The following is a 25,669-nucleotide window of genomic DNA, read 5'->3' as shown; positions in this document are numbered from 1 at the left end:
TTCAAGTTTTTTTATTAGTACATTGTGATTTACGGTATCAAAAACTTTTGACGGATCAATGAAAATTCCATGATCAATGAACATTCATTATCAAAGGCGTTAGATATTTGATTAGAAAGTTCAACTATTACATGTTCATTGAATTTTTTTTTTTTAAAAACCGAATTGCTTGCAACACAACATGTCGTTCTCAGTTCGATAATTATATAGCCTATTATACATTACTATCTCTAGCTAGCTAAGTTTTAAACTAGTTTTTCCCATAACTTTATTATGAGCTTTTAAATAAGAATCAAAAAGAATGGAGTTAGGTGGGGTTTTAGCAATCAATCAGTGGTGTACACTGGATTTTAAAAAGTTTCATGCAATAATCTCTAAGTGTTCAGTTTTTATGACCCTGCAATGTTTACAGACCCAAATTGAAGGGGGTCAAAATTTTTTTTTTTGAAAAATACGAGATTATTGCATAAAATTTGAAATTTGTTGATGAATATGAACTTAGATAAAAATAGAAAAGAAAAAGTTAACAAACTCGCTGCTCCCATGTTAAGGGCTGCGTGGGCCCTAAAATTAGGGTTTTTTGTTCCCTAGCTCCATTCACCCCAATTCATTGCAAAACATCCTTTTATGATATAGCATAAACATACAAATGTTTGGAGTTTGCACAATGCCTGTAAGTGTCAAAACTCAAACATCTAAAAATCCAGTGTACACCACTGGCAATATTAGATTTATCATAAACTAATTTTCCATTGATAAAAAGATTTTTTGGCAGAGTGTTTTTTTTATAACTATTTTTTCCAATTAAATCATTAATTACATTTCATACTTTTTTAGTGATTACGAAGGTTTTTATAATAACTAAGGATAATAAAGCTTTTTGTTTTTTCGAATATATTTTTGTAATTTTTGTAAGTTTCATTTTTATAAGATTTTTTTTAAGATACTTTATATATAATTTTTCTTTCTTTTTTGAAGATTTTAGTATCGACATCCAGGAACTTTGAAGTAATTGGGTATTTATGATTATTTCTTTTTTTTGGAAACGCTACTTTATATTGCTTGCAAAATTGACCTAGAAACAAGTTATTGTTAGCATCACTTGGTTGCAAAATTAAATTCCAATCAACATTATTTTTTAAACAGCTCTTAAAATGTTTTAAGGAGTTTTTATTGATCTGTCGAAATATTGTGGATTTTGTGGCAATATTGTTAATTAAAATGTTATTAGTAGTTAAGAATGTAGGAAAATGATCCAATAAATCAGTCTAAATTATACCTGTGTAAAGAGGACTATTATAAACTAGGGATGTACCGAAGCTGATACAAAGCTACTCTACCGAAGCCGAAGCTTCGGCAAAATTCATATGTACTTTAAAGCGCAATACACTTCACCACCACGATTTGAATAATCAAGCTGTTTTTGAAATCATATATCAATGTTTTAGGCTTGTATGCTCTGGCCTATGGCCAGAGCATACAAGCCTAAAACATACAATGGCCTATGAGCATACAAGCCTATGTTATAGGCTTGTATGCTCAAGCCGATTTTAAGAAAATTATAGAACAAAAGCACAATTATAAAAAATTAAAACAGTTTTAGAGAGTGAAATTTAGATTCTTTACTTTATATCTAGCAGGTATAGACTACAAATCACTCCGCAGTCTGCAATAAATGACTTAGACATTTACTGATTCTTAAAGTAATCTAGGGTCAATACTTTAAAAGAATTCACAAAAATGTAAACATAAGTAAAAATAGTTATTATTTTAATTTGAACATAAAATTTGTGTTAAATTTTATTAAAAAAGATGAATCAATTGAACTACGAAGTCTATTATTTACTTAATAATAATTCATTTAATGAAAGTAGGCATATTATGGTTTAAAAATGCAACCTGTTCTCCATGCTCTGGTAATAGTCTGTTTCTTTTTGCTTCAAATATATTTCCAGTTGTGCTAAATAGGTGTTCACTTTTTACGGATGAAAGAGGCGCGCACAAAACTTTCTTTGAAAACTTTGACAAATCCAACTTGTAAGTATTTTTATCAGAGCAAGTGTTACGGTACGCACCGCACCACTTATAAGGGCATTCATTCTTTGGCAGTATTGGAAGGCTAAAGTAGAAGTTGACTTGATCGGTGGTGATACATGAAATATAAGTGATAATGTTAGGTTTATATTTTAAAAGTATTAATCTTTAAACAACTAAACAAATTAAAAGAAGACTTTTATCCGTCTTTTGAACTATAAGGAATAAAGAACGGAGATAAAAAAAATTGCTTATTGATAAATTATAAATAATTTTCGGCATAGGCAATCAAAAATATTTCATAAAATTAAAAAAAGTAGCATGAAATATAGAAATTGAAATATAATTCCATTTAATTTATATATTTAATCTATAAACAGCACGTAAATCATAAATAGATTTTTTTTTCTTACCATTTTTCTTGAACTATTTGAGTTTTTCCTATTGAACTAGTGCTTCTTTTTCTTTTTCCCCGTCCGTCAGAACTTTCCGAATTTTGTAGGGCATACTCATTTGCACCGAATTGGTGGAAGAAGCTATATATGTCCATGCTCATTAGTTTTTTTTTTTTTTTTAATGGAGAACCATGGTCATCAAAATCTGTAAATAAGACTCGGAACAAAATTGGTAGAACTCTAGATAGAGCATTTCTTTAAACCTATTATGATTCGTTTCTTCAACAAACTTTAACTTGAAATTAGGATCAAGCATCATTGCAACTTTCAAATCAACATTATCCTTGTATTTTTAAAAACGATAGTTAAAATCTTTCTTAAGTTCATAAACAACAGTTTTGATTTTAGTTGCCGTGTCTCAAGCATAGTCAAGAAACTTTTCCTTTGCATAGATAAATGGTATAATCTCTGATGTACATGCAGTTTCTTTACTCATTTCTTTTGTAGCACTTTCAAAGTGTTTTAATATGGATACAAGCGTTTCAGCAAGTTGTCATTGATATTCCGTAGGATTCTTTGCATTTGTTTGAGTTCTGGTAATGCAATACAATGCAACAGATTTTTTCTGCTCAATGAACCTCTCAAGCACATAGTATGTTGAATTCCATCTTGTGGAAACATCTTGATATATTTTGTGCTTTGGCAATTTTAATTTTTAAAGATCTTTTTCTGAATACAAAGCTGTAAAGTATGTATCAGACATGGCAGATGTTTATCGCCAAAATTTTACTCTTTAATGGCAGCCATTACATTGGCTGCATTATTAGTTAAAACTGCATGAATCTTTTCATGGGGAATTTCCCATGTTTGTATCGCTTCATTTATGAATTTGCTTATATTGTGCCCTGTGTGCGACTCAGGGAAGTGTGTAACTTGTAAGATGACATGGTTAACTATAAATTTGTGGGTCACAAATCTAGCAGTTAAACTGTAAAACGATTGAATTGTGTGCTAACAGGTCCAACCATCACTAGTTAAACTTAAAAAATCTGCTTGATCCAGCTCATATTTTACTTTGGCTTTTGTGGTTTCATACATCATCGGAATGACTTTTGTGGAGAAATGCTTTCGACTAGGTATTGTATATTTTGGAGCTAAATTCTTTAAAAGTTTGGTAAAACCTTTATCTTCAACAATGCAGCATTGTTGCAAGTCTAAACATATCATTTCTCCAATAAGCTTGGTAATAACTTGAACCTTTGAATTGTCAAGTTGCCACAATTTTTTTCTTGGCAAAATCTCCCGCAGAGAGACCTGAAACAAATTTGAAGAACAAAAAATTTTATTTAGTAACTAACAATGACCGGTGACGGATCTAAGTGATAGAAGTATGTATCATTCTTCCCTCTTGAACATCTTGAATTCTGAATAGTAAATGAATTTAGTTACAGTTATCTGAGTTACCTGTTTCGATGCTCTTTGAAAAGAAGTCTTGAGTTATTAGACACATGTGAGCATCCCTGCGTTTCATCTGTGGCTGTGCTGGTAATGATTTGCACTGATTCAACAAAGCTTTTTTTATCTGAGCATATTGTTTGAGTAGTGCAAAATTGTTTTACAGACTTTTGATTTGGATCTGGTGAAGATTCGTGGTTAACAGTCTTTGTCTGAGAAAGCATCATGCTATGTATATTGTAATGCATTTTTTTCAGATGGTTTTGTAAACTTGTTGTTGACATGTTGTGTGCTTCTTTATTTCCTATAGACAAAATCTTCTTGCAAAGTATGCAGATTGCTTTGCCAACATCCTCATCACTCACTTTGAAATAATTCCATAAGGGATTTTTACGTCGTGATGAGGTAGCTATAATGCGCTAATGGATAACTAAAAGTTATAATAGCAATTCTGAAAGTTAAAATATGAAGTTTAATTAGTTTCTTGCCTTTAATAATATTTGCTGAAATAAACAATATTCATATTCAAATTAATAATTTGAAATAGTAAATAGCCAATTAACCTATATTTGTAGGGAAAGTATATTTACTTTTACCAATGATCCAGCGTACAAAATCAAAAATCAAACGCAATTGATTTAAATTTCAATCGAGTTTTTCTGCGTATTATTTTTTGACATAATCATTGTAAAACAAACTATCATTTGCACGAAAAAATTTTGAATAAAAATCATTTCATGCTTTAAAATTAACTTATTTGTATAGTTTTTTTTTAAATTTCAAGAACCTCTCAACTTTCGTGCGCTATGTTTTTTATGACATAAAATCCGGAGGTTTTAGTAACAGCTAAGTAGTTTCAAATGCTAGATTTTTAATTTAATTTTATATTTTAAATTAATGTTTAAAAATATATAACTTAATATCACTCGGCTTTTAGAAATTATTAATTAAATGTTAGAAAAAGTCATTTTTAAACTATTTTTCAATATTTTACGACTACCTAATGTATTAATAATTTTTATTACTAAGGTTGAGTGATCATAACTTTATTTGATTTAAATTAGCAACAAATTTTAGCTGAAGAAATTATTAGGGTTATTAAATTTAATGAAATAAAGTTTACTATAACGTAACAGTTTAAATCAGTTTTTATATAGTGAATATAAAAATCAAAATAAAAAATCAATGTGTTTCAACTAAAGTAACTTTTTTTTCTTACTGTTCTCGTTCCGTTTTTCGCCACCCTAAACAACTTGTCGCCCTTGTGTTGCGCACAACCTTGCCACAACCCAAGACCCGGAGCTGGTTTCATTTATATCATATTTGGTTTGTCACAGTATACTGTGACATACCAAAAAATATTTTTACGTAATTAAAGATTCCAGGCTATAGCTTAGAAACTAAAAAAAAATTTCGCCAAAGCCAATGATTCGGCAAAAAAAAACCTGGCTTCGGTCCACCCCTATTATAAATACTGTTAGTTATGATGTTATCAAGTAGGGTAGAAGACTTTTTTATAACTCTTGTTGATTTGTTTATTGTTGGAATAAAGTTATTTTCTAAAAGAGTATTCATAAAATTCTTAGCATTATTATTGGAAGCATAGTTGATTAGGCTGATGTTAAAATCCCCGACCAAATAAATATGTCTCCTGGAATTTTGAATTTTTTAAGGTGAGTTTTAAACTTTTTCATATTACCAGATGGTGGTTTATAAGTACTATTTATAATTATGTTTTTTTCAGTTTTATTTACTAATTCAATGCATAATAATTCATAATCTGTTTCATTAACACATAGGTCATTACGTAAAATATAATTAAGTAATTGTGGATTTACTTTCTAACATTTTGTGATTAAAATAATTTGAGTCGGTGTCCTTATCACCGATAATGTCATTTTCATCTAAAAATTTAATTATGAAATTATCCTCCATTTTTAAAACAGTCTAATCTAAAATAAGTAACAGTAAAAATAAAATTCCATTAATTAATGAAAAATATTATGAAGATGAGTTTTTGCTTTTCTTTGCAACCCAATTATCAATTTATTTTAGGATATTATGCAAACTTACCAGCCACTCGTTCGATTTTTTTTTCTCCCTCAAACTTTTCCTGATTTGCGTTGTTTCAGAGCAGAAATCTTCGTGTATATAATTTTTTTCCGTTTCAGATTGCTTGACTTGCTCAAAATACGAATTTATCTTTAAAATCTCAAAGTTTTATCACTAATGTTCTCGGCTTATTTGATTCTTTTTTTCCAGTTCTATGGGCCCATAGAATTAGTGATATATATATATATATATATATATATATATATATATATATATATATATATATATATATATATATATATATATATATATATATATATACATATATATATATATATATATATATATATATATATATATATATATATATATATATATATATATATATATATATATATATATATATATATAAATATATATATATATATATATATATATATATATATATATATATATATATATATATATATATATATATATATATATATAAATATATATATATATATGTGAGTGTGTGTGTGGATAACCTACCCATGCAGTTTACGGCTTAATAAGTTGATTATTCTATATTCCTAGACAATTCAACGGGAATCCACTTTCATGCTGTGATTAACAGTTGAAAATCTAGGGCATTTACTTATGTATTTATTTAACGAAATTTAAATATCGTGTTTAATTTCAACTATTGCATTTTTTCCGCTCCATATTTACTCTATATATATTTGGATATCTACCCTCCATAAATGTAGCACAACTTGTTATATCCTCGTCGGTTTCCTAGGTCGCATTCAGGGCCGTTTCAAAGAGATTTAATGGGAGGAAGGTAACGTATATGTTTTTTGCCGACTAAGATCTAAAAAAAAAAGAAAAGAAAAAATCATCGTTAGCTGACATTTGCCGACTGCCATCTATAAATTCAATTATGTCGACTCCAGTGTCCAATATGCCAACTAGTAAATTTAGCATGGGGGCTAGACACCTCCTCGAGACGCCAATGGTTGCATCTTCAAGCAATTTATTATCACAAACTGTCATGCATCTTAAACAGGGTTCATGGCAGTTTTAGAAATCCATTCTCTGATTTTTACCCGATTTCAAGTACTTTTTCCCTGAGTTCGGGAGGTAAAAATTAAATAATTTTCCTTGTTAATGTTAAAGGATATAATACTTTCGCAACTTAATCCATGTTGCCCTAATATTTTTATTATAATTTTTTAAGGAGTTAAATACTTCTTAATTAATTGATAGCGATCTGATAAAGGAAGGTTTTTAAGTAATAAAAAGTAGTTTAATAAGGAAAAGAAATATAAAAAATAATTATTTCAAAAATAACAATTTGTATCTATCATATAATCTTATATAAAACTAAAAAACATTCCCTGAGTTTTCCCTGATTTTAAAGATTTTCAAAAAAAGTTCCCTGAACTTTCCAGGTATTCCCTGATTTTTTAGAATTTAAAAACTTTTCCCTGGTTCTCCAGGTTTTCCCTGAGTGCCATGAACGCTGTTAATAGATAAATCTTTACGAAATATTTAAATACCTAATAAGTTTCTCGTGTATTGATGCGCATACGGTTAGAGAATTTTAGCAAAACCGTTATGTAACTAATGACACTATAGTTTGTGAGTTGCATTGGCCGATAAATTTTGAAAAACAACAAGTCAGAGGAAAATATCGTCCTAAATTTCCACCATCTGTTTGGCCAGGCATACGTTCTTGTCAAATTCCCACTAAATCTCCTCCATTAAGTTCAACAAATTGTGCTTCTTCCTGTTCTCGAAATTTTGCTCAAGATGAACAATTAACCTTTTTAGAAAAAGATAGAGTAACTTTTGCTGAAATGAAAAAAATTATTTTAAGTAATGAAAGAGATTTAGGTATTCTATGGGTATGTTTTATGATTTAATAACACTATTCATTTGCAATCAAAAGCTTATTCAAATGGGGTTCCATGTTTTTTAATCAAGATTAGTGACAATTTGCATTTTGAAACTTATCACTATGAAGTCAAAATTAAAATTTCTACAATTTCTAAAAACAGAGTTTCCAAAATTAATGCATGGTCAATATTAGAAGAAGTCGTACGTTATTTAAAGAATTAGATTCTTGGAAGAAAAGAAATTCAAGAACATTTAGCTTCTATGGGTTCACAGTGTATTGGTAGTAAGATTTATTCTAAAGAAATTATTATTAGATCTTTTTAGTATTTTGCTACGTCCAGAAGTTTGTATAATTAATTGCGAACAGATTACCGATTGCCTTCTGTAAGAACTTTGATAAGAATAACTTCAAAAGTTTCTAAATTAAACGAAAAGCTTTTTTTGACAAATATTTTCCAATCTATTGAAGAAAAACAGAAACTTTGTTTGTTATTGCATGACGAGGTTTATGTTTAAAAAATGTTACTATATCATGGTGGTACATTGTTTGGAAAAGCAATGGACGATTCAACTTCTCTTGCAAAAACTGTATTGGTTTTAATAGTTAATTGCTTATTTGGTGGACCATCGTTCATTACCAAAATGATACCTATAAGTAAATTAAACTCGCAATTTCTTTATTTTTTATGATAAAGGAGTACATAAAGTAGCACAATGGGATCATCTTAAAAAGCTTTATGAACTTGAATCCAAAAAATTAGTTAAATTATCTAATTAAAACGAGGTTTCAATATTTCCAAAGCCAATTGAGAGGCAGTCATTTTCTACCTGTTTAAAGATATTTTGTGACAAAACTTACCATGCTTTGATTAACCATCCAGGACTGCAGCATATAAAAGAAAGACAAGACACAGCAGATTTTATTAACGTTGCTGTATCGTGGTGGAAAGTTCTCAATGTAAAGGGAACAGGTGCAGATATTAGATTTAATGATGAACTTCAAGCAGTTATTAGAGATCCTAATCATAATAGGTTGGACGATATTTTAAATTTTGGAAATATGGCTTTAAAGATGGCTGGAAAGCAAGGTAAAAGAAAGAAACAACTTACTTGTGACACTGCACAATCAATTTACCACACGTGCAATCGTGTTGTTGAATTATGTCGATCATTATTCAATAGCTCGCATCAATATGTAATTCTTAGTGAGTTTTCTACTGATCCATTGGAAAAAGAGTTTAGTAAATTGCGACAAGGTTCCGAGGCACATATTTTATAACAGTACAACAGCTGAGTGAGAAATTGAATATTTCAAGAGCCAAGCTTTTACTTTCACTTGATAACATGGCTGTTAACATAAGTCTTGATACAACCCATTCTTGTCCAAATTGCGGCTTTTTATTGGATGAGTCCTCTGCTGAGATATTTGACAACTTACAAGATCTTGAATCTTTCATTTCTCCTGATACAAATATGGTACTTATATACATATCGGGGTATTTAACTCGTAAAGATTTCGAACTATCAGAAAATGAGCTGCTAGAAAAAACCACTTTTTACCACCAAAAATATGGACAATACATAGACTCAATTGACCGTGGTGGACTTAATATTCCCACTGATAATACCTGTCAATGGGTAATTTTTTTTTATAATTTTGAATGCGATTAAGGATCAAGTATGCAGAGTTTCATTGAGCAATATTCTAATAATGGTATCAGAGTTTTACAACTTTGAGATTCATCGACACCACGGAAATATTCTTTCAAACATTTTTTAAAATAATTTATGTAAACTTCTGACTCCTCGTTCAAATAAAGAACCAGCTCAAAAAATATTAAAATTGTCATGAATTCTTGAATTATTATTGTAATCTTATTGCAAACTTTTTATTGTAATTTTATGTATATGATTATTAACTTGTCTTTTACAAATAGAGTGTTCAATGTCTTTTTTCTTCAACTCTGAGTTTCACCATTACTGGATCTTCTGGAAGAGTTACTAAATCTCAAAATATAATAGGTTTTGAGATTTAGTAACTCTTCCTAAAGAACCAGTAATGGCAAAAATTTTTTTTTGTTTTTTTTTTTCGTTTTTCTGTTTTAATTTAATATAAGATTTTACAACTTCGTAATATAAGATTTCAATAAATAAAATAAGTAAAACAGATAGGGGTTCAAAGAAGATGAGGATGACAGTACGTTATCGCAATCTTTTCATAGAGCCTCAGAGTAGAAGAAAAAAGATAGGTGTTTTTACTAATATATATATATATATATATATATATATATATATATATATATATATATATATATATATATATATATATATATATATATATATATATATATATATATATATATATATATATATATATATATATGGCATGACTTTGATCTTTATTTTATTGTGTTTTTTTTATTAATTTGAGAAAAATTTATAAATTAAGAAATATTTTGTTGGAATTTCAGTTTGTTATTTTAAAATAAAACGTTTTGAGAGTGAAAAGTTTATTGAGTTAATATAAAATTACTTAAACAAATTTTTGTTTTGCTTTCGCCGTCTAAAAAATAGGTCCCCAGTTAATGCTTGCGCGATGGCAAGGCCTTTAGTATAGATCACCGTGATATATAAAGTTCTATGGACTTTTAAACTATTAGACATGCTTCTTTGAGATATATACTAGAATCAAACCCCACTTCTTCAAACAAAGAGTTAGATTAAATCGTCTAACGGCAATATTTTGTTTCTTAATAATACCTTACATTTTGTCAAAAAATTTTAAATGTTCATACTAAACAGAATCGCTGCTTTACTGCTCATTTCAAAAGCCAATTTAAAACGTTAAAAAATGCTGTCAAAATACAACAAAGTTGTCAAATACATTTTGCCACTAAACATTATATGGGAATGAAAATCTCAGGAGTAAAAATTAAATGAAACTTTTACTGAGAGTAAAAAAAAATGCGGGAGTAAAAATCTCATGCTACGCCAGTGATCACTAAAAGCTGCTTAAAGTTCAGTTATTTTATCGTAGCTATGCAACGAAAGATTATACTGCATTACTATAAAGTTAATTTAATTTAGACGCATAATTTCAAAAGGGTATTTTTTGCAACTAGTCTTAACTTTTATTTTACAAATTATTATTAAGTATTTAAATAATACAAAGGGTTTATAACAAGCCAGATTTAGCTATTATAATTCGAGTTGGTAAATAGAGTATGGAATTAAACTATAAAAATGGGTAAAAAAAATCATAAAATAAAGTGTTAAACTATTTTTGAGGGATTTATAAGAAACTATTTTTCTTCTGTGATACAGCCATAGGCATAATCAGTGTACGAAATAGGGACGCTTTTGAGATTTATCTTTTTAATTCTTTTTATGAAATACTTTCAAATTAAATTTATAAAACTCGTTTTATGAAATACTTTTGATAAAATAAAATTTTAGGCAAAAATAAAATAGCTTTCCACTTCGACAGTTTTAACTCACACTACAGGTAGACGGGCCCCAAAAACCACATGATTTTTTCTTTTGCTGTATCTTTTGTACAAAACAAATTTAACTTTATTTTGCTTTTTTATATGTTTTTATATGGTAAAAGTTCTTCCCAGGGGTTTAGAAGTATTTTGGTATTTTTTGTTTGCTTTTTTTTTTTCAGTAAAGTTTCGCTATATTTTAGTAGGGGACCTCAAAAACCGCATGGCTTAAATTGTTTATAACTTTTATGAAATTAGTTGCAACTTTCCAATTTTTTGGAATAGCTTGTTATATTAAAATCCCCTTCATATGGTAGTTTGATTGCAAACTTATATTTTAGGGAAGTACCTAAAGCGCTACAAAAACCACATGCTTGGGACCCCAAAAACCACATTAATTATATTATTTTTAACAAAAATATAAGTGATATTACAAAAATTCATGATTTAAAGTAGATTTGTAGTAGTTGGAGCTATCTTTTTGATGATAATGAATTTATATAGAGATTTTATTTTACACTCCTGCTTAGAGGATAGTTTTAGTTCAGTTTGCAGTATGTGAATTTGCGATATTAGTTTATTTGTAAGCAAATAAATGAACATGAGTAACAGCAACAAAAAATTCAAAACTCGCTTGCAAATGAAGTCACTAAATCCAAGTTCTAATGCTGAAGCACTAATTAAAAGAAAAGCTATATTAGAAAAAAACAAACAACTTGAAGCTGCTGTTCAATGGTGTAAAGAAAACAATGTAAGAGGACATGCTGCAATTAAAACAAGACAATATCCACTTATTAAAGATCGTGAAACAATAAACCGTAGACTTGATGGGAAAATAGTCAATGGTCTTGAAAGACAGTACTGTGCAATTCTCTTGGAGGAAGAAGAGATGTCAATTGTTTCATACATTAAGAATAAAAATCGAGCAATGCAAGGCATAAACAAAGCAGAACTAACAAAACTTGTCCTTGACGTTCTGAAAGTTAGACAATACACAAATAAAAGATTGAAAGGTGGCAGAAAATTCATAGCATTATCTGCAAATACAAAAAATGCTTTGACACAAAACAAGTATTTATGTTTCTTATATATATTTTTAAAAGGTAGTAATAGTCAACATGTTAAGATATAAAGAGATTGCTTGTAGTCCAGGATTTGAAGCTTTGTAAGAGAAGCTTTTTTAGTTAATTTTTTATTTTTGTTTTAAACACAGGTTAGGTAAATCGTTTTGGATGCGCTTTAAAGCTAAGAATCCAAGCTTAACACTCAAGCGACAAGGAAATGTGTCAATAAATAGAGCTCTCAATTGCACGAGGGAAATGGCATGTCTCCACCTTGGTATGAGTAAACATTGACTTTTTTATTTTATTTCATAGTATACTATAGCTTCATTTAAAATTTAACTCATAGCTACACCTTTTTATTAGTTTATGTATTGCTACTGTACATTCATGAAAAATAGTTCTACCAAAACTGAGTTACTAATTAATTTTCATGGTTGCCTTTAGACGCTCTTGCAGAAGAATTGATTGAGACTGGCATTATGACTGAAGCAGTACAAAAGGGGACAGGAGTTTGGTCTGGAAATATTGATACATGCAGAATATTTAATCACGACGAAACACCACAGTTCATCAATTTTGGTGTTGATGGTACTCCTGCTGGTCTTGTTTTTGCTGCAAAAGGGGAAACATGTTGTAAAATGATCAGAGAAAACCGTGAATGCGTCACCATACATCCTCTAGTATCATTTTCAGGTAGTTATTGCCTTATCACTTTTTTGATAAATATTTATAATATGGATTGAATAGATGATATGTAATTTTTTTGTAATTGTAGGAGACCTTTGTGTCTGTCAAGTACTTTTTGGTACCCTTGGAATAACTAATCAAATGGCTCCAAAGGAAGCTGTGGTAAGTATTCCGCATCTTCTGATAACAACTTGCAACCATGGTGTATCTGATCACAACTCGTTATTAGATATGTACAAAGAGTTTGATGAATATCTTACTGAAAAAAAAGTGGCACGACCAGTAGTTTTGCTTTCTGATGGGCATTGTTCACGCTTTAATTTTGATGTCTTAAAGTTTTTACAATCGAAAAACATACGTATGTTCTTAACTCCACCAGATACCACTGGTGTGACACAGCTTTTAGACCAACTCAACAAAAACCTTCATCATGAGTATCGTGGTATGAAAGAAAATATTTTTACTGATTTCAATTCACTAAATAAAGAAGCTTTTATGATGATTTTAGGACGTATTTGGAACAACTGGGCCCCAAGACAATCTATAATCAAAGCTGCAAGACGTGTAGGAGTAACTTCCACATCATTAAGCGTCAATGACATGCAACAGGACAAGTTTGCACGAGCTGCTTTGTGTATTGATTTTTCAAAAAGTGTTACATCCAGTACAACAACTCCTGGAAGTTATACTATTAAATCTCCTGATAAAAGAAAAAATTCAGCTCAGTATTGGAAAGAAAAGTTTGAGCGTTCTCAAGAGCTTATTCAAGAGCTGAGCGAAAAAAGCATTCAACTTGAAGAAATTCCTGGCTTACTGACAGTACAGAAAGTTAAGCCGAAAGTTTCCAAACTTACTACAAGGGTTACGCAGGTTCACGGATCAATGAAAGGAAAAAATGTGTTGGACTTAGTGAAGGTAATTCAAGATAATAAAAATCAAGAAATAAAAGATAAGGAAGAAAAAAGATGGAACAAAGAAAAACAAAAAGAAGCATTTTTACGGTGTAAAAATGAATGCAGCTGTGGAGAAGGTGTGTGCCATGCCATAAAGCTACAGCAATGCTCTTCTTGCCACAATGTACAAAAATCTGTCTGTGGAAAGTTATCTTGTAAAGTGGATGGAAAAAAACCAATAATGTTTTTAGCTGCTGCAGTAACCAACAACTCACTCAAACGTAAGGTTATTGAGCATGAAAGTGATGAAGATACTAGAAGTTAGAAGGATACACCAAGAAAGTGACCTTACAGTGATAAGGAGATAATTCCATTATTCTTAGTCAATTAGTCGATCAACTTATTAAAGAGTAAATAGTTTCAAAGATGTATAAAAACACTTTTAAATTGTTTTAAAGACTAAAGAGCAACATTTCAATTTTTATACAAATAACTAGTAAAAAGTAATTTTACTTGATTGTTAATAGAAAAATAAATGTTAATAGAAAAAAGCAAAACTCCATTTTAATATTGAGTTTTTGATCCATGTATATATATTTTTTAGTAAGGGACCCCAAAGACCACACAGAAACTCTACTTTGGTTAAGATAAAATATTTTAGCAACTGTCTTTTTCATTTATTTTCTTGTGTTTTTTTTGCAGAAGTATGACATAAATCTTTACAAAAAACACTACTTTGCAAACTTAAATGAAAATTTCAAGTATTTATGGACTATAATGTCAAAATGTTATAAAATTGAAAAAAATTTTTTTTTATTGTTTTTAGTATAATTTTCAAAAATTTATGCTAATTTGGTTATTTTTAACAGTTTCTTTTAAAAAAACTATCTTGTCAAATAAAAAAATCTATTTTGCTGCTTAATAAGGCTTTATCTATGAGTTACAGGTACTAATGTGAGCGTGTGGCTTTTGGGGTCCATGAGTTTTTGGGGCCCGTCTACCTGTACTAAGTATTTATTATTATATAACCTTTTTTGTTATCGCTGTTGAAAATATACACTTATTATGACTACGACGGCAGTATTTTATGCAAAACCAGAATTTAAAAACACAACATTATTTGAAAATCTCATGCATACAAACGACTAGTCAATTTTATCAAACAAATGACTCGTATCCGATGCGGAGTACTTTAATCCATTTGTTTTCATACGACATGTAACAGGTGCTGCAAGAAATATTCTTCATATGTTTGTTAACCTACACAAATATTTAGAAAACATTAATTAAAAACTTGGCGGTAAATCCAAATATTTTTAGCACTTTAAATACCCTTAAAACTTATTACCCAGGTAGTAAGCTATTTTAACATTTTTTTGTACTTATAAAAACATTATTTATAGGCCGTCCGTAAACTACTTCACGCAATATTTAACCTTTTTGACCCACACCCCCACCTCAATTACATAACTCTTTAGTCACAAAACCTCTCCTCGCACCTAGGGCTTGCATAATTTATGGACAACCCCTTATCTACAATAGACAATATATTTTATATATATATTTTTTACACAAAACACTAACTTCTATAAGTAATCATTGAAGAGCACTCTGAATAGAATTTTCAATCTTAGACATCTTTGCTGCAGAATCAACATATCCGTCACCATTCTGAAAGTAGAAAAAAAATCTTTAAACATGTTGCCTAATTTTATGTATTACATTTTTACATGGTAAAATGTTTTTACTACATTCATTTTCAAGGCTCAGATAAAAGACTTTAAAAATTCTAAACATCATTTTGTAATATTTAAATAAGTCAAAAGCTATTCTATAAGCAAATTAAGTAATTACCATTTTATTAACCACAAGCCCTAAAAAAAGTTTGAATTCAAATTGAGTTAAAAAAGTTTGAACTTAAGTTTGTACCGTTACTTCAAATTACTTAGTTTTCACAATAAAGAATAATTAATTTTCTGCCACTTAACAATTCCTTATGTTTGAAACAACGGTACAAACTTGATTTCAAACTTTTTTAACAAGGACTTGTGGTTAATAAAATGGTAATTACTTAATTTGCTTAAAGAATAGCTTTAGACTTATTTAACCTAATTTTTTCTAATTATTCATTAGAATTATTACAATAGCATCTATATTTGAAGTTGTTTGTATTCAATAACTATATTTACAATTATAAAGGAGATAATAGTTTCTTTGAGCAGAAATCATGTCTTTGGTAATCATTTAAAGGAAACTGTCTTTGGTAATCGTTTGAAGGAAAACTGTCTTTGGTAATCATTGTGCAAAAAAAAAATATGAGGCACTTCATTCTGCAATTAAATATTTAAAATGTATCACAACCCTGAGGAGGTAAAGTAAAAATAACTTATTTTTTTAATACTTTAAACAATTGTTTGAGCAAGGTTATTTTGTTCAATTTATAAAGGTAGGGGACAATTGAACTTCGTTACTATTATTACTTTAATTTTATATTATTATAAATTTTCATACATACTACTTTTAGCAAGTTAGTATTAGAATAACTTTTCATTTAATTTAATTGCTAAATGTTTTGGGATGAAACTTAATATACCCTAAAAATAGATAACAAAATAGTGGTTACAAATAGAGTTATGAATGTTCTGTAAATAAATGCTTACAAATTCCACAAACTTATTTATTTGTAACTTTTTTAATAATAGATAAGCTTTTGAAATCCATGGTGAATGCATTTGAAATAAAGAATTCACTTAAATAGAAATTTTACATAATTAGATATCACTTGATCTCAAGGATTTAATGAGCAAGAAGTATTCAATAAGCATCCCACTCAGTTTTATGTTAAAACAAACACCTGAAGCATAAATTTGAATGAAAACCTAACTTTTTTTTTTGCATCATAAATAATAAACTTTATTTTCTGTGAACAAGCATCAGGTGAAATGTTCACAGAAACCATATTTTTATAGTAATTTAAATAAAATAGTATCGGTATAAGTAGATTACAGGTTTTTACAAATAAAGTTCATAGTAAAGCTTCTTAATAGAACCTAAAACTATATTTTATATAATGTTTTTTAATATTTTAATATTTAACAAATTAATTTTAATATTTGATAAATATATTTAATTTTTAATAATTTTATATTAAATTTAAATTTTTTTTTATATACTTTTTATACTTTTTTATATTTTATATTTTTTTAATATTTTTATTATATTTAAATCATATAATTTTAATAATTTTTAAAAATTTAATAATTTAATTTTTAATAATTTTAATATTTAGTAAATTATAATATCTATTAACTATATTTTATATAAAATTTAGGCATTTTATATAAATTTTAGGCATTTTGAAAAAAATATTTATTTTAAAAACTAGCCAGTGTACCTGTTCCCAGAAGTTCATTAAAAAAAAATCACACTGTTTGAAGTTCAATGTATACAATTTGAATGACAGTAACTTAAAATGAGATTGATAAAGTCTCTGGCATTTCAATACTATTTGTCCAAAAAGTATTTATAAAATATAGTGAATGAATAGGAAAGTGGATATACAGAATACAATTATTTTTTGCCTTTGGAACAGCCGAGCTTTGGTCAAAATATCTTCTTTCAAGGAGAAACAGTGTAGTCAACAAATTATTTATATAACCTTAAAATCAAAATGTGACAAAAAAGTTCACCTTTTTTGAATGTACTAAAACACCATTAACTTCCACTTCAAAATAACCAGTTCTATTTGGAGTAGCAAAATATTCCTAAAAAACAACAACAACTTATTGAGGTAAAAACAACAACAGATATTCAAAAACAAAAAATATTTATAAAACAAACATATTTTAATCTCACCTACTTTAACCTATATTTTGATTAGATAAGCATATTGGAACAACCATATTGTATAACAAACACTTAAGTGGTTTTATAAAAAGCATATCAAAAAAGGTGAATCATAAAAAAAAAAAATAAAAGATGAAATTAAAAGAATGAACAAAAAGAAACATTAAACAATAATTTTGACAAGTCTGAGGTTTTTATTAGTGTTAAAATTGTTGATTTAGTAAAATTGCTGGTTTAATAAAAACTATTTGAATAAGTTTATTCAAAAGATCTATTTTTCTTTTTTATGTTTTACTTTGATTGAGCAGTAAACTTTGTCGGCGAATTATCTTTTAAGCAAATTTTCTAAAAAAATTATCTAAATATAATTTAGAAAATCTACATTCAAAAGAATAAAAATTTCAGATTTTTAAAATAATAAAATTAATAAAGCCATTTGCTTTACTTTTATGGTAACAGGGTTATTTTAAATTAGTTTTAATCTCTTAAAACAATGTTTATGGCTGATGATTTTATTAATGATTTTAGTTTTTATAAAAAATTATATTTTATATAAAATATTTTCACTAAAAATTAGCGCAAAAATTTTAGTCTCTAATTCAAAAGAGATGACTATTTTAATTTTAGGAGAAATGCTATAGGAACCCTCTCCTCAGAACCTCCAAATTTATATGAAGGTTTTACGCCAAACTTTGAATAAAGTTTAAATTGAACGCTACTGTTATTTATGTCTATGTTGAAGTTGCTATATGCAGTTTTTTCATTCTTTTGCATAGGCAAATGCAGTGAATATTTTGAAGAGTAAGCTAGAAACAGTAGCAAAACATTTGTACCAATGACTTTTCAGCCTCACTTTCAACACTGAGCTAGATGATTTAGTCAAAGATTTAGGTCTTAAGGCTGAGAAAATTTGAAATATACTATGACTTGTGTAACAAACTCAGTTATTTTAAAGACATAAATGGTTTGTTAAAATCTCTTAGACTCGAGCAATGCTAACTTTCATAGATTTATTAGCAGAGTATCAAAGCAGTGTTGCTCCACAAATCAAAATAAATATCTATCTTTGCTTCTTGTACACTTGGTACAGAAGAATGAAAGACTATGATCACATCAAAGAATTGATAAAATTAAATACTCTGAATTAAAGTGGGATGTTTGTAGTGATTTTAAGATGCATTCTTGCTTGGCTTGCAAGATGGATACACAAAATATTCATGGATCTTTTGCTTATGGGGCAGCAGGGTTGATGATGATCATTAGAAGAAATTTAATTGGCTTTCACAAGTGAAGCTATAGCTAGGATTGTTCTCACAAAGCATTTAATAGATTCCAACAAAGTCGTATTACCTTTAAATCACATCAAACTAGGATTAGTAGAACATTTAAAGATTAAGCAGATTGTAAAAGCTTAATAACTTTGAATAAGTTTTACAATCAATTTATTTCTTGCTTTTAAAGCTCTTGAAGCAAAGATCTAAAGTGGTATCTTTGTTTGACCCTAAATAAAAGCAATGTTGAGGCCAGAGAAATTTAAAAGAGCGATGAAAAAAGTTGAAAAAGGAAATTGAAAGGACCCTAATTGACAAAAAAATACATAAATACACATTGAAAAAATATGGGCAAAACATTTAATGCATTATTCTATTTACATTTTTTACTAATATTTTACATCGTACTATATAATGTAAAAATTTGTTAAAATTGTTATTTTAGATAGATAACTGTGTTTATTCTAAATATTTGTAGGTCAAATTCATTATGTTTTAAGATTAAACACTGAATATAGAAGATGAAAAAAAAAAATCTATTAATCAAAAAAAAATTATTTTGAAAAGTCCCTTTAGCACCTCTTAACAATTACTCATTCTCATTATAAAGTATTTCAGCAAATATAGTAACGTTTGGTCAATAAATTGGCGACTTAAAGAAAAAATGATATTGTGATATCCTAAAATAAATTCTTACTGATCAAATTTGATTGTCAAGAACAGCGAGTCAAACTATTACAAAGATGAACATAACGATTAAAAAAAAAAAATTTTTTTAATTTAAAAACATCAACTCAAAACTATTAAAATTAATTCAAAAAACATAAACACAAAATGCTTTTTTTAAATATGGAATAAAGTGTTTTGAAACAATTTATTTGGTTATTTATAGTTTGAAATAAAATATATATATATATATATATTTATATATATAAATCTAATGAAAAATAACTTAATAAAGTAAGGTCCAGTTTACAACATGCTTAAAATTATAGTGGTAAACTTTTAATTACAAAAACTTATATAAAAGTAAAATAAAAAAGTAAAGCAACAAAAGTATGCAACCCTACCTGTTAAAATTGTATAAATAAAAATAAAAAAGTAAATCAAAATTTTACTTAAGTAACGACTTACAAACTGAAGTTTCCCAGAAAATTTTTTCTCTAGTTCACTTTTCAGCTTCACATACTAAAAAAATTTATTGAACATAACGCTCTTTGAACAAAACAATCTATCTATACACGCACATACATAATATACTAGGTATTACCTACACTATAATATATGACATAAAATGGAGACCAAGTATTTTTTATGAAAAGTGGAGCAATTTAGCTTTAACAATTTTTGGTGATAATTTTATTCAAGGATTACACAAAGCATGGCTAAAAAAATCAGTATATAAAATTTGGATATTTAATATTACTTACTTTTGATTTGTAGCCTCACGCGCCACTAAAAATAAATATTTACATTTACTCCTAATACTAAAAAAATCAAATTTTAAAATTAAAAAAATTTCAACTTCCAAATAATTATTTATAATTAATTAAGGATTACCAGTAGGTGACCTTTATTAAAACAACCATTTTCAAATATTATCTTTAAATTCGAAATGTAAAAATGTTCGACTTCGCTCTTTCTTGCGTTTGGGCGTTTATAAAAACTAATTTATGTTAGCTAAATTGATTTTTGCGGTAAAACAAATCACGTGATCAGAGCGTTGCCTGTAAACAAAACGAAAGTTTTCCCTCGCTGAGTCTTTAATTAAATCAAAAATAAAAATAGCTCTTAAGTCACGTGAAAATCACCGCGCAAAAGGGCAAACTTTAACTTTTTAAATAAGTATAATGTTGCGTAATTTGTGGACAATCCCCTTATTTGATAGTCTATAAAGTACGTAGATTTTTAAAGCACTTAAGCGGCCAATAAATTCTTACTGATCAAATTTGATTTTCTGTAGTTAACTGAATATATATTTTTATCATGAAAAAATTATGACTAGATATTTTATATTCTTATTCGATTTTTTTATTTTTTAACCATAGGTATATGATGGCCATCATATATCAATTATTATAGAGTAAAAAAATCTAATGAGAAAATAAAATAACTAACTATAACACGGGCTACGGCGAAGGAGCTGAGGGGGAGAAACTTTTACAAGCGTTATAACTTTTACAAATGTTATAAAAATCTATGCCAATATAAAAAATATATAAAATTTTATCAGAGGTGACCGGCAAAGGAAAATATACTGGTTTTTTTGATACTATATATCTAACTTACGTTACATCACTTACGTACCGAGTGATATTTATCGTGGATTTTTTTGTATCTATTATTAAGAGTTAGAATTACGTAAAACAATTTGAAAAGTATTGAGCTCATTCATTAAAATTAATTAACAAAAGAAAGTTTAAAAAATTGTGGCACTCTTTCTAGGTGATTTTTCATAACATTTATTTTAGTTATCAAATCGAAAGTAATTTTTCCGCAAGACCAAGAGCAACTTTAAAAAATTATTTTAATATTACAACTTTATTAATACTTATTAGAGTCGTTTAAATAACAAAATCTTTGGTTTGTCAAAGCTTTTGCTTACTCTCCTTACGCTTATGCGTATTGCCTTACTTTCGTTAGGTTGAATTTTAAAAGTTTTAATGAAACATTCAATAATGACATCATAAATCTTAAACAACAGAAAATATGTGATAACGATCTGAACAGATTTTGAAAACATTATTCTTAATATTTTTCATGGTTATAATGTAACTTTTTTTTTATAAAAAAAAAAAAGTGTATAAAAAATTGAAATATCTTTTTTTATATATATATATATATTTACTAAGATTTAATTTATGTCTAATGAATTCTTTTATAATTGGTGGTTGTAAATTACTTGAAGCCCCACAAATAATATAAATGTGATCAATGAGGTCTAGCATTGTTAATGATAACTTGTTCTTACAAATCCTAAATTCTTTAAGTCGACGAATTGAGCGTTCTACATGGACACGTGATTGAGCAATTTCTTTGGCTGATTGAATTTTCGCTTGTGTAAAATGTTGTCCTTTTTTTTTAAAAGGTGGACAAACTAATACCACTTTTTTCCAAAAGCAAATCTTGGATATTAAAACCTCTGTCCGCCAAGCACATAGAACCTTCAGAAAACATGTTAATAACATTGCAGTCCTCTGTAATGTGTCTATCTGAAGCTTGGCCACCGCAAGCTTTTACAACTAACTTTTTCAATGTGTTACTACTTTTATAAGTACTAAATGCTTGATACTGTGCTTTTGCATTTGATGGTCTCTGAATTTTTTGCTCAGTGCAGTCTATTATACCTTCTACATTGTGTAACTTTCCAGAAAAATGTCTTGCTTTATACAATAAATTTGCTTCTCGTGTGGGCCATAAAAGAAGAGGCTTTAACTCATTTCCAAAATAAGTAATCCAGGTTGTTAAGATACTTGAACAAAGAGACTGGGAAATCGAAAATCTAAATGCTAGATCCTGAATAGCCAAATCTAATCGCAGTTTTATGCACATTAGCAGAATTTCATCCTGGATTGTTATAGTGCTTTTTCTTCCAGGCTTTTCTAGTTTTTTTTTGTTTTAATTTGAAAGTTTTTGAAAGTTTCCCCTTGTAGTAGCATAGTTTGTCATACTTTTTTTCCCCTTTACTAATTAAAAACATGAATACTTTTTTTGTGCCCCCAGTATAAAACTTTATTAACCTATCAGAATGGCATTCTCTGTCCCAACTAAACTCTACTTGTGAATTCAATGAAAACTTACTCAACAAACGTTTTCGATATTTTAATAACAAAGGTCTTTTAAGTAATCTTTTAGGAGCGTTAATAAATATTTGTAAGTCTTCCACGTCATTTGTTTCAGATACAAGAAAATCTTTTCCAACAGGTAAAGCATAATCATGATCATAATGAATATTAATAGGCTCAGTAAATTCTATTCGATCATGATTATCTTCGTTTTGATCATGACTACTCTGGTAATCAGCAACATACTTTTTTTTCTTAATTATGAATATCCGTTTTAATGGAGATTTTCTTTTTTTTAACTTAATATCGTAACCATTTAAATACTCAGTAGGGTAAGGATAAACATCAGCAGGTCGTCCCATTTTAAAATGATTTGAACAGACTGGAAAACGAAGAGAAATTCTAAAGTTACTCCTGAAAAGTCCAATTTTCGAGTTCCATTTAGGTAACATCTTAACGTCTTTGCATCTCCAAAATTTAAGTTGCTAACTACCATTAAAAAGTTTAATATGGTCTTTAATAATGTACTTTTCTGGATACCTTCTATTATTGCTACAGTTTTGAACAACGCAGTGATCACCCCCACCCATGTATAGATAATTGTTTACTTCCTTTAAAATAGTTTTGATTTGTTTGCGCCTCGGTTATCCCATAATGCTTTTCGCTGATTTCGCGTAACATTAATAGCGAAATGGCCTTATTGAATTATTAAATGCATTTAATAAGACCTATTGGCCTTATTAAATGCATTAAATTTAGTTAATGCATTTAATAAGGTAGGAACTTTAGTAAATGCATGTAGTTTTAACTTACGTTACACTAATTTAAAATAAAAATGTGCTTAAACTAAGCATTGTTATTCAAAACTTTAAATGTAAAAACGTCGCGTTTAATATTCTTTTGCATATATTATTAAAAAACTTTTTCACTAAATTTAAGAAAAAGTTTTTCCACTAAATTTTTGTTAAAAAGTTTTTTCACTAAATTTTAGAAAAAACAAAACTTTATCGTGTTTTTGTTTTGTTATGTTATTGTTATGTTATTGTTATGTTATTGTTATGTTATTGTTATGTTATTGTTATGTTAACTTATGTTACATGAAATTTGCAAAAGTTCTTTAGTTATTTTCTTAAAATATATATATATATATATATATATTTTATAAAGTATAAAATCTGACCAACAACATTTTAGACATGTTAGCTCCATTTTTACACTATTTTAATTCTGATTATGCAAATAAATTCATGGTTAAAATAAAATTTTACAACGATGCCTTTTTTGTCATGCGACAATATAGCAGGGCATATAGGGGACACTTAAGAAATGCTAGTTGAGGATAAACTAATCATAGTTAACACTGTTTTTTTATAAATTTCCTAAAATTTATTGATATAAGAAAGAGGAAAAACAAAACGAAAAAAATTCAAAAAATAAGTTACGATAACCAAAGTTAGGAAACTCTAGGCTGGCAAAACTTTTACATTTTGCAAGTGGATGGGGTAAATCGGGACGATTAAAAAGCAGCAGTTATTCGTCAATTGTAAAGCTTTAAAAATGATGAAAAATCATTTTTAAAGCTTTACAAAAGACTACCTATTGTCTAAACATTTTCAGACATTAAACTCTCAAAAAGTAACATACCCATAGAAACTACACGCTCTTACACCCGTACACATAACAAAAAAACAAAAAAAAATAGCTGAAATAATAAAAAACATACCTCCGTTCTACTCTAACCTATATATTATTAAATCGGTAACTACTACTAAATAGTAGAATTTAAATAAAAAAAAAATTAATAAAATTTAAAATCTTTTATTTAAATTCTGAATTTGAATAAAAATTTTTATGGATCACATAAATCACACAAAAAAACATCCTGAAGCTATTTGGTAACATTTTTGATGAGCTTGATAATTAGCATTATGGCAATGTAAAGCAAATTAACTATGCCATGTGTACCAGCAGCTTTTCAAGCTCCTTTTTACGCAGATCCTTTTACAACTTACTTTACTCTTTGAGCAAGAGTAGATTAAAGTGTAAAAGTATTGACTGACGATAAAGCTTAGAGAATATCTTCAAGTCACAAAACTAAAAATTATGCTCGCATTTTACTCCGTGCAAATGAGTTTCGAATACAAAAGACAAAGTTGTTTACTATATATTAAACATTTTAATTATCATCCGATGGAGAAGGAAGCCGAAAATCGTTTAAAATCGTAGTGCAGTCTTTATTCTAGCGGCAAGTCAAAATGGCGTCTTTGCGTTGAAAAAGAAAAAATGTCTGCTTGGTAAAACAAAAAAAACATTGTAAATCATCTTTATGGAAGAATTAGTTACAAGTATATGCATAACAAGGTGCAAAACAAGATTTTGGATATATTAGCTACTCTAATATTACAAAAAGTTAAAAACCATCCGAGAATGCAAGTTTTTTTCCATTCTTGTTTATAAAGATGCTGACGTAAGCAATAAAGAACAGCTATCATTTTGTTTTCAAACGGTAAAAAACAATTTGAAACCTTTTGAAGAACTTATAGGATTTTATCAGTTAAAAAATATTAAAAGCGATTCTATTGTACTTGTTATCAGAGGAATTCTAGTTAGAGTTAACTTAATTTTCGATAGTTGCAGTGTTATCAAGCCTATGATGGCGCATCTAATATGATGAGGAAGAATTCTGGAGTATCAGATCAAATTCTTGCTGAACACTCAAAATCTATTGCCATTCGTTCGGAAAGAATGTATTAAGAGAGCCATCCATAATTATGAACCACTCTTGCAACTTTGGGACGAATACATGAAATTTGACCAAGAC

General features: G+C 28.0%; 1 protein-coding gene and 1 long non-coding RNA gene across 2 annotated transcripts; both read right to left on the bottom strand.

Moving 5' to 3' along the window:
- Positions 1-15,047: 15,047 nt before the first annotated feature.
- On the bottom strand, positions 15,048-20,762 carry LOC136085971 (uncharacterized). The gene is made up of 6 exons (XR_010641297.1): positions 20,624-20,762; positions 20,494-20,518; positions 20,198-20,251; positions 17,636-17,710; positions 15,531-15,617; positions 15,048-15,206 (listed from the first exon to the last, which is right to left on the bottom strand). It is a non-coding gene; the product is annotated as an uncharacterized LOC136085971 (long non-coding RNA).
- A 1,382-nt stretch (positions 20,763-22,144) lies between these two features.
- LOC136086357 (uncharacterized) lies at positions 22,145-23,210 on the bottom strand. The gene is made up of 2 exons (XM_065808651.1): positions 22,865-23,210; positions 22,145-22,665 (listed from the first exon to the last, which is right to left on the bottom strand). The coding sequence occupies exons 1-2, from the start codon at positions 23,208-23,210 to the stop codon at positions 22,145-22,147; spliced, it is 867 nt and encodes a 288-aa protein (XP_065664723.1).
- Positions 23,211-25,669: the final 2,459 nt, after the last annotated feature.

Source organism: Hydra vulgaris, chromosome 10, assembly GCF_038396675.1.
Source record: "Hydra vulgaris chromosome 10, alternate assembly HydraT2T_AEP".
Classification (NCBI taxonomy): Eukaryota; Metazoa; Cnidaria; class Hydrozoa; order Anthoathecata; family Hydridae; genus Hydra; species Hydra vulgaris.
The sequence above is the reverse complement of the archived record's forward strand: the minus strand, read 5'-3'. Positions and strand labels throughout refer to the sequence as shown.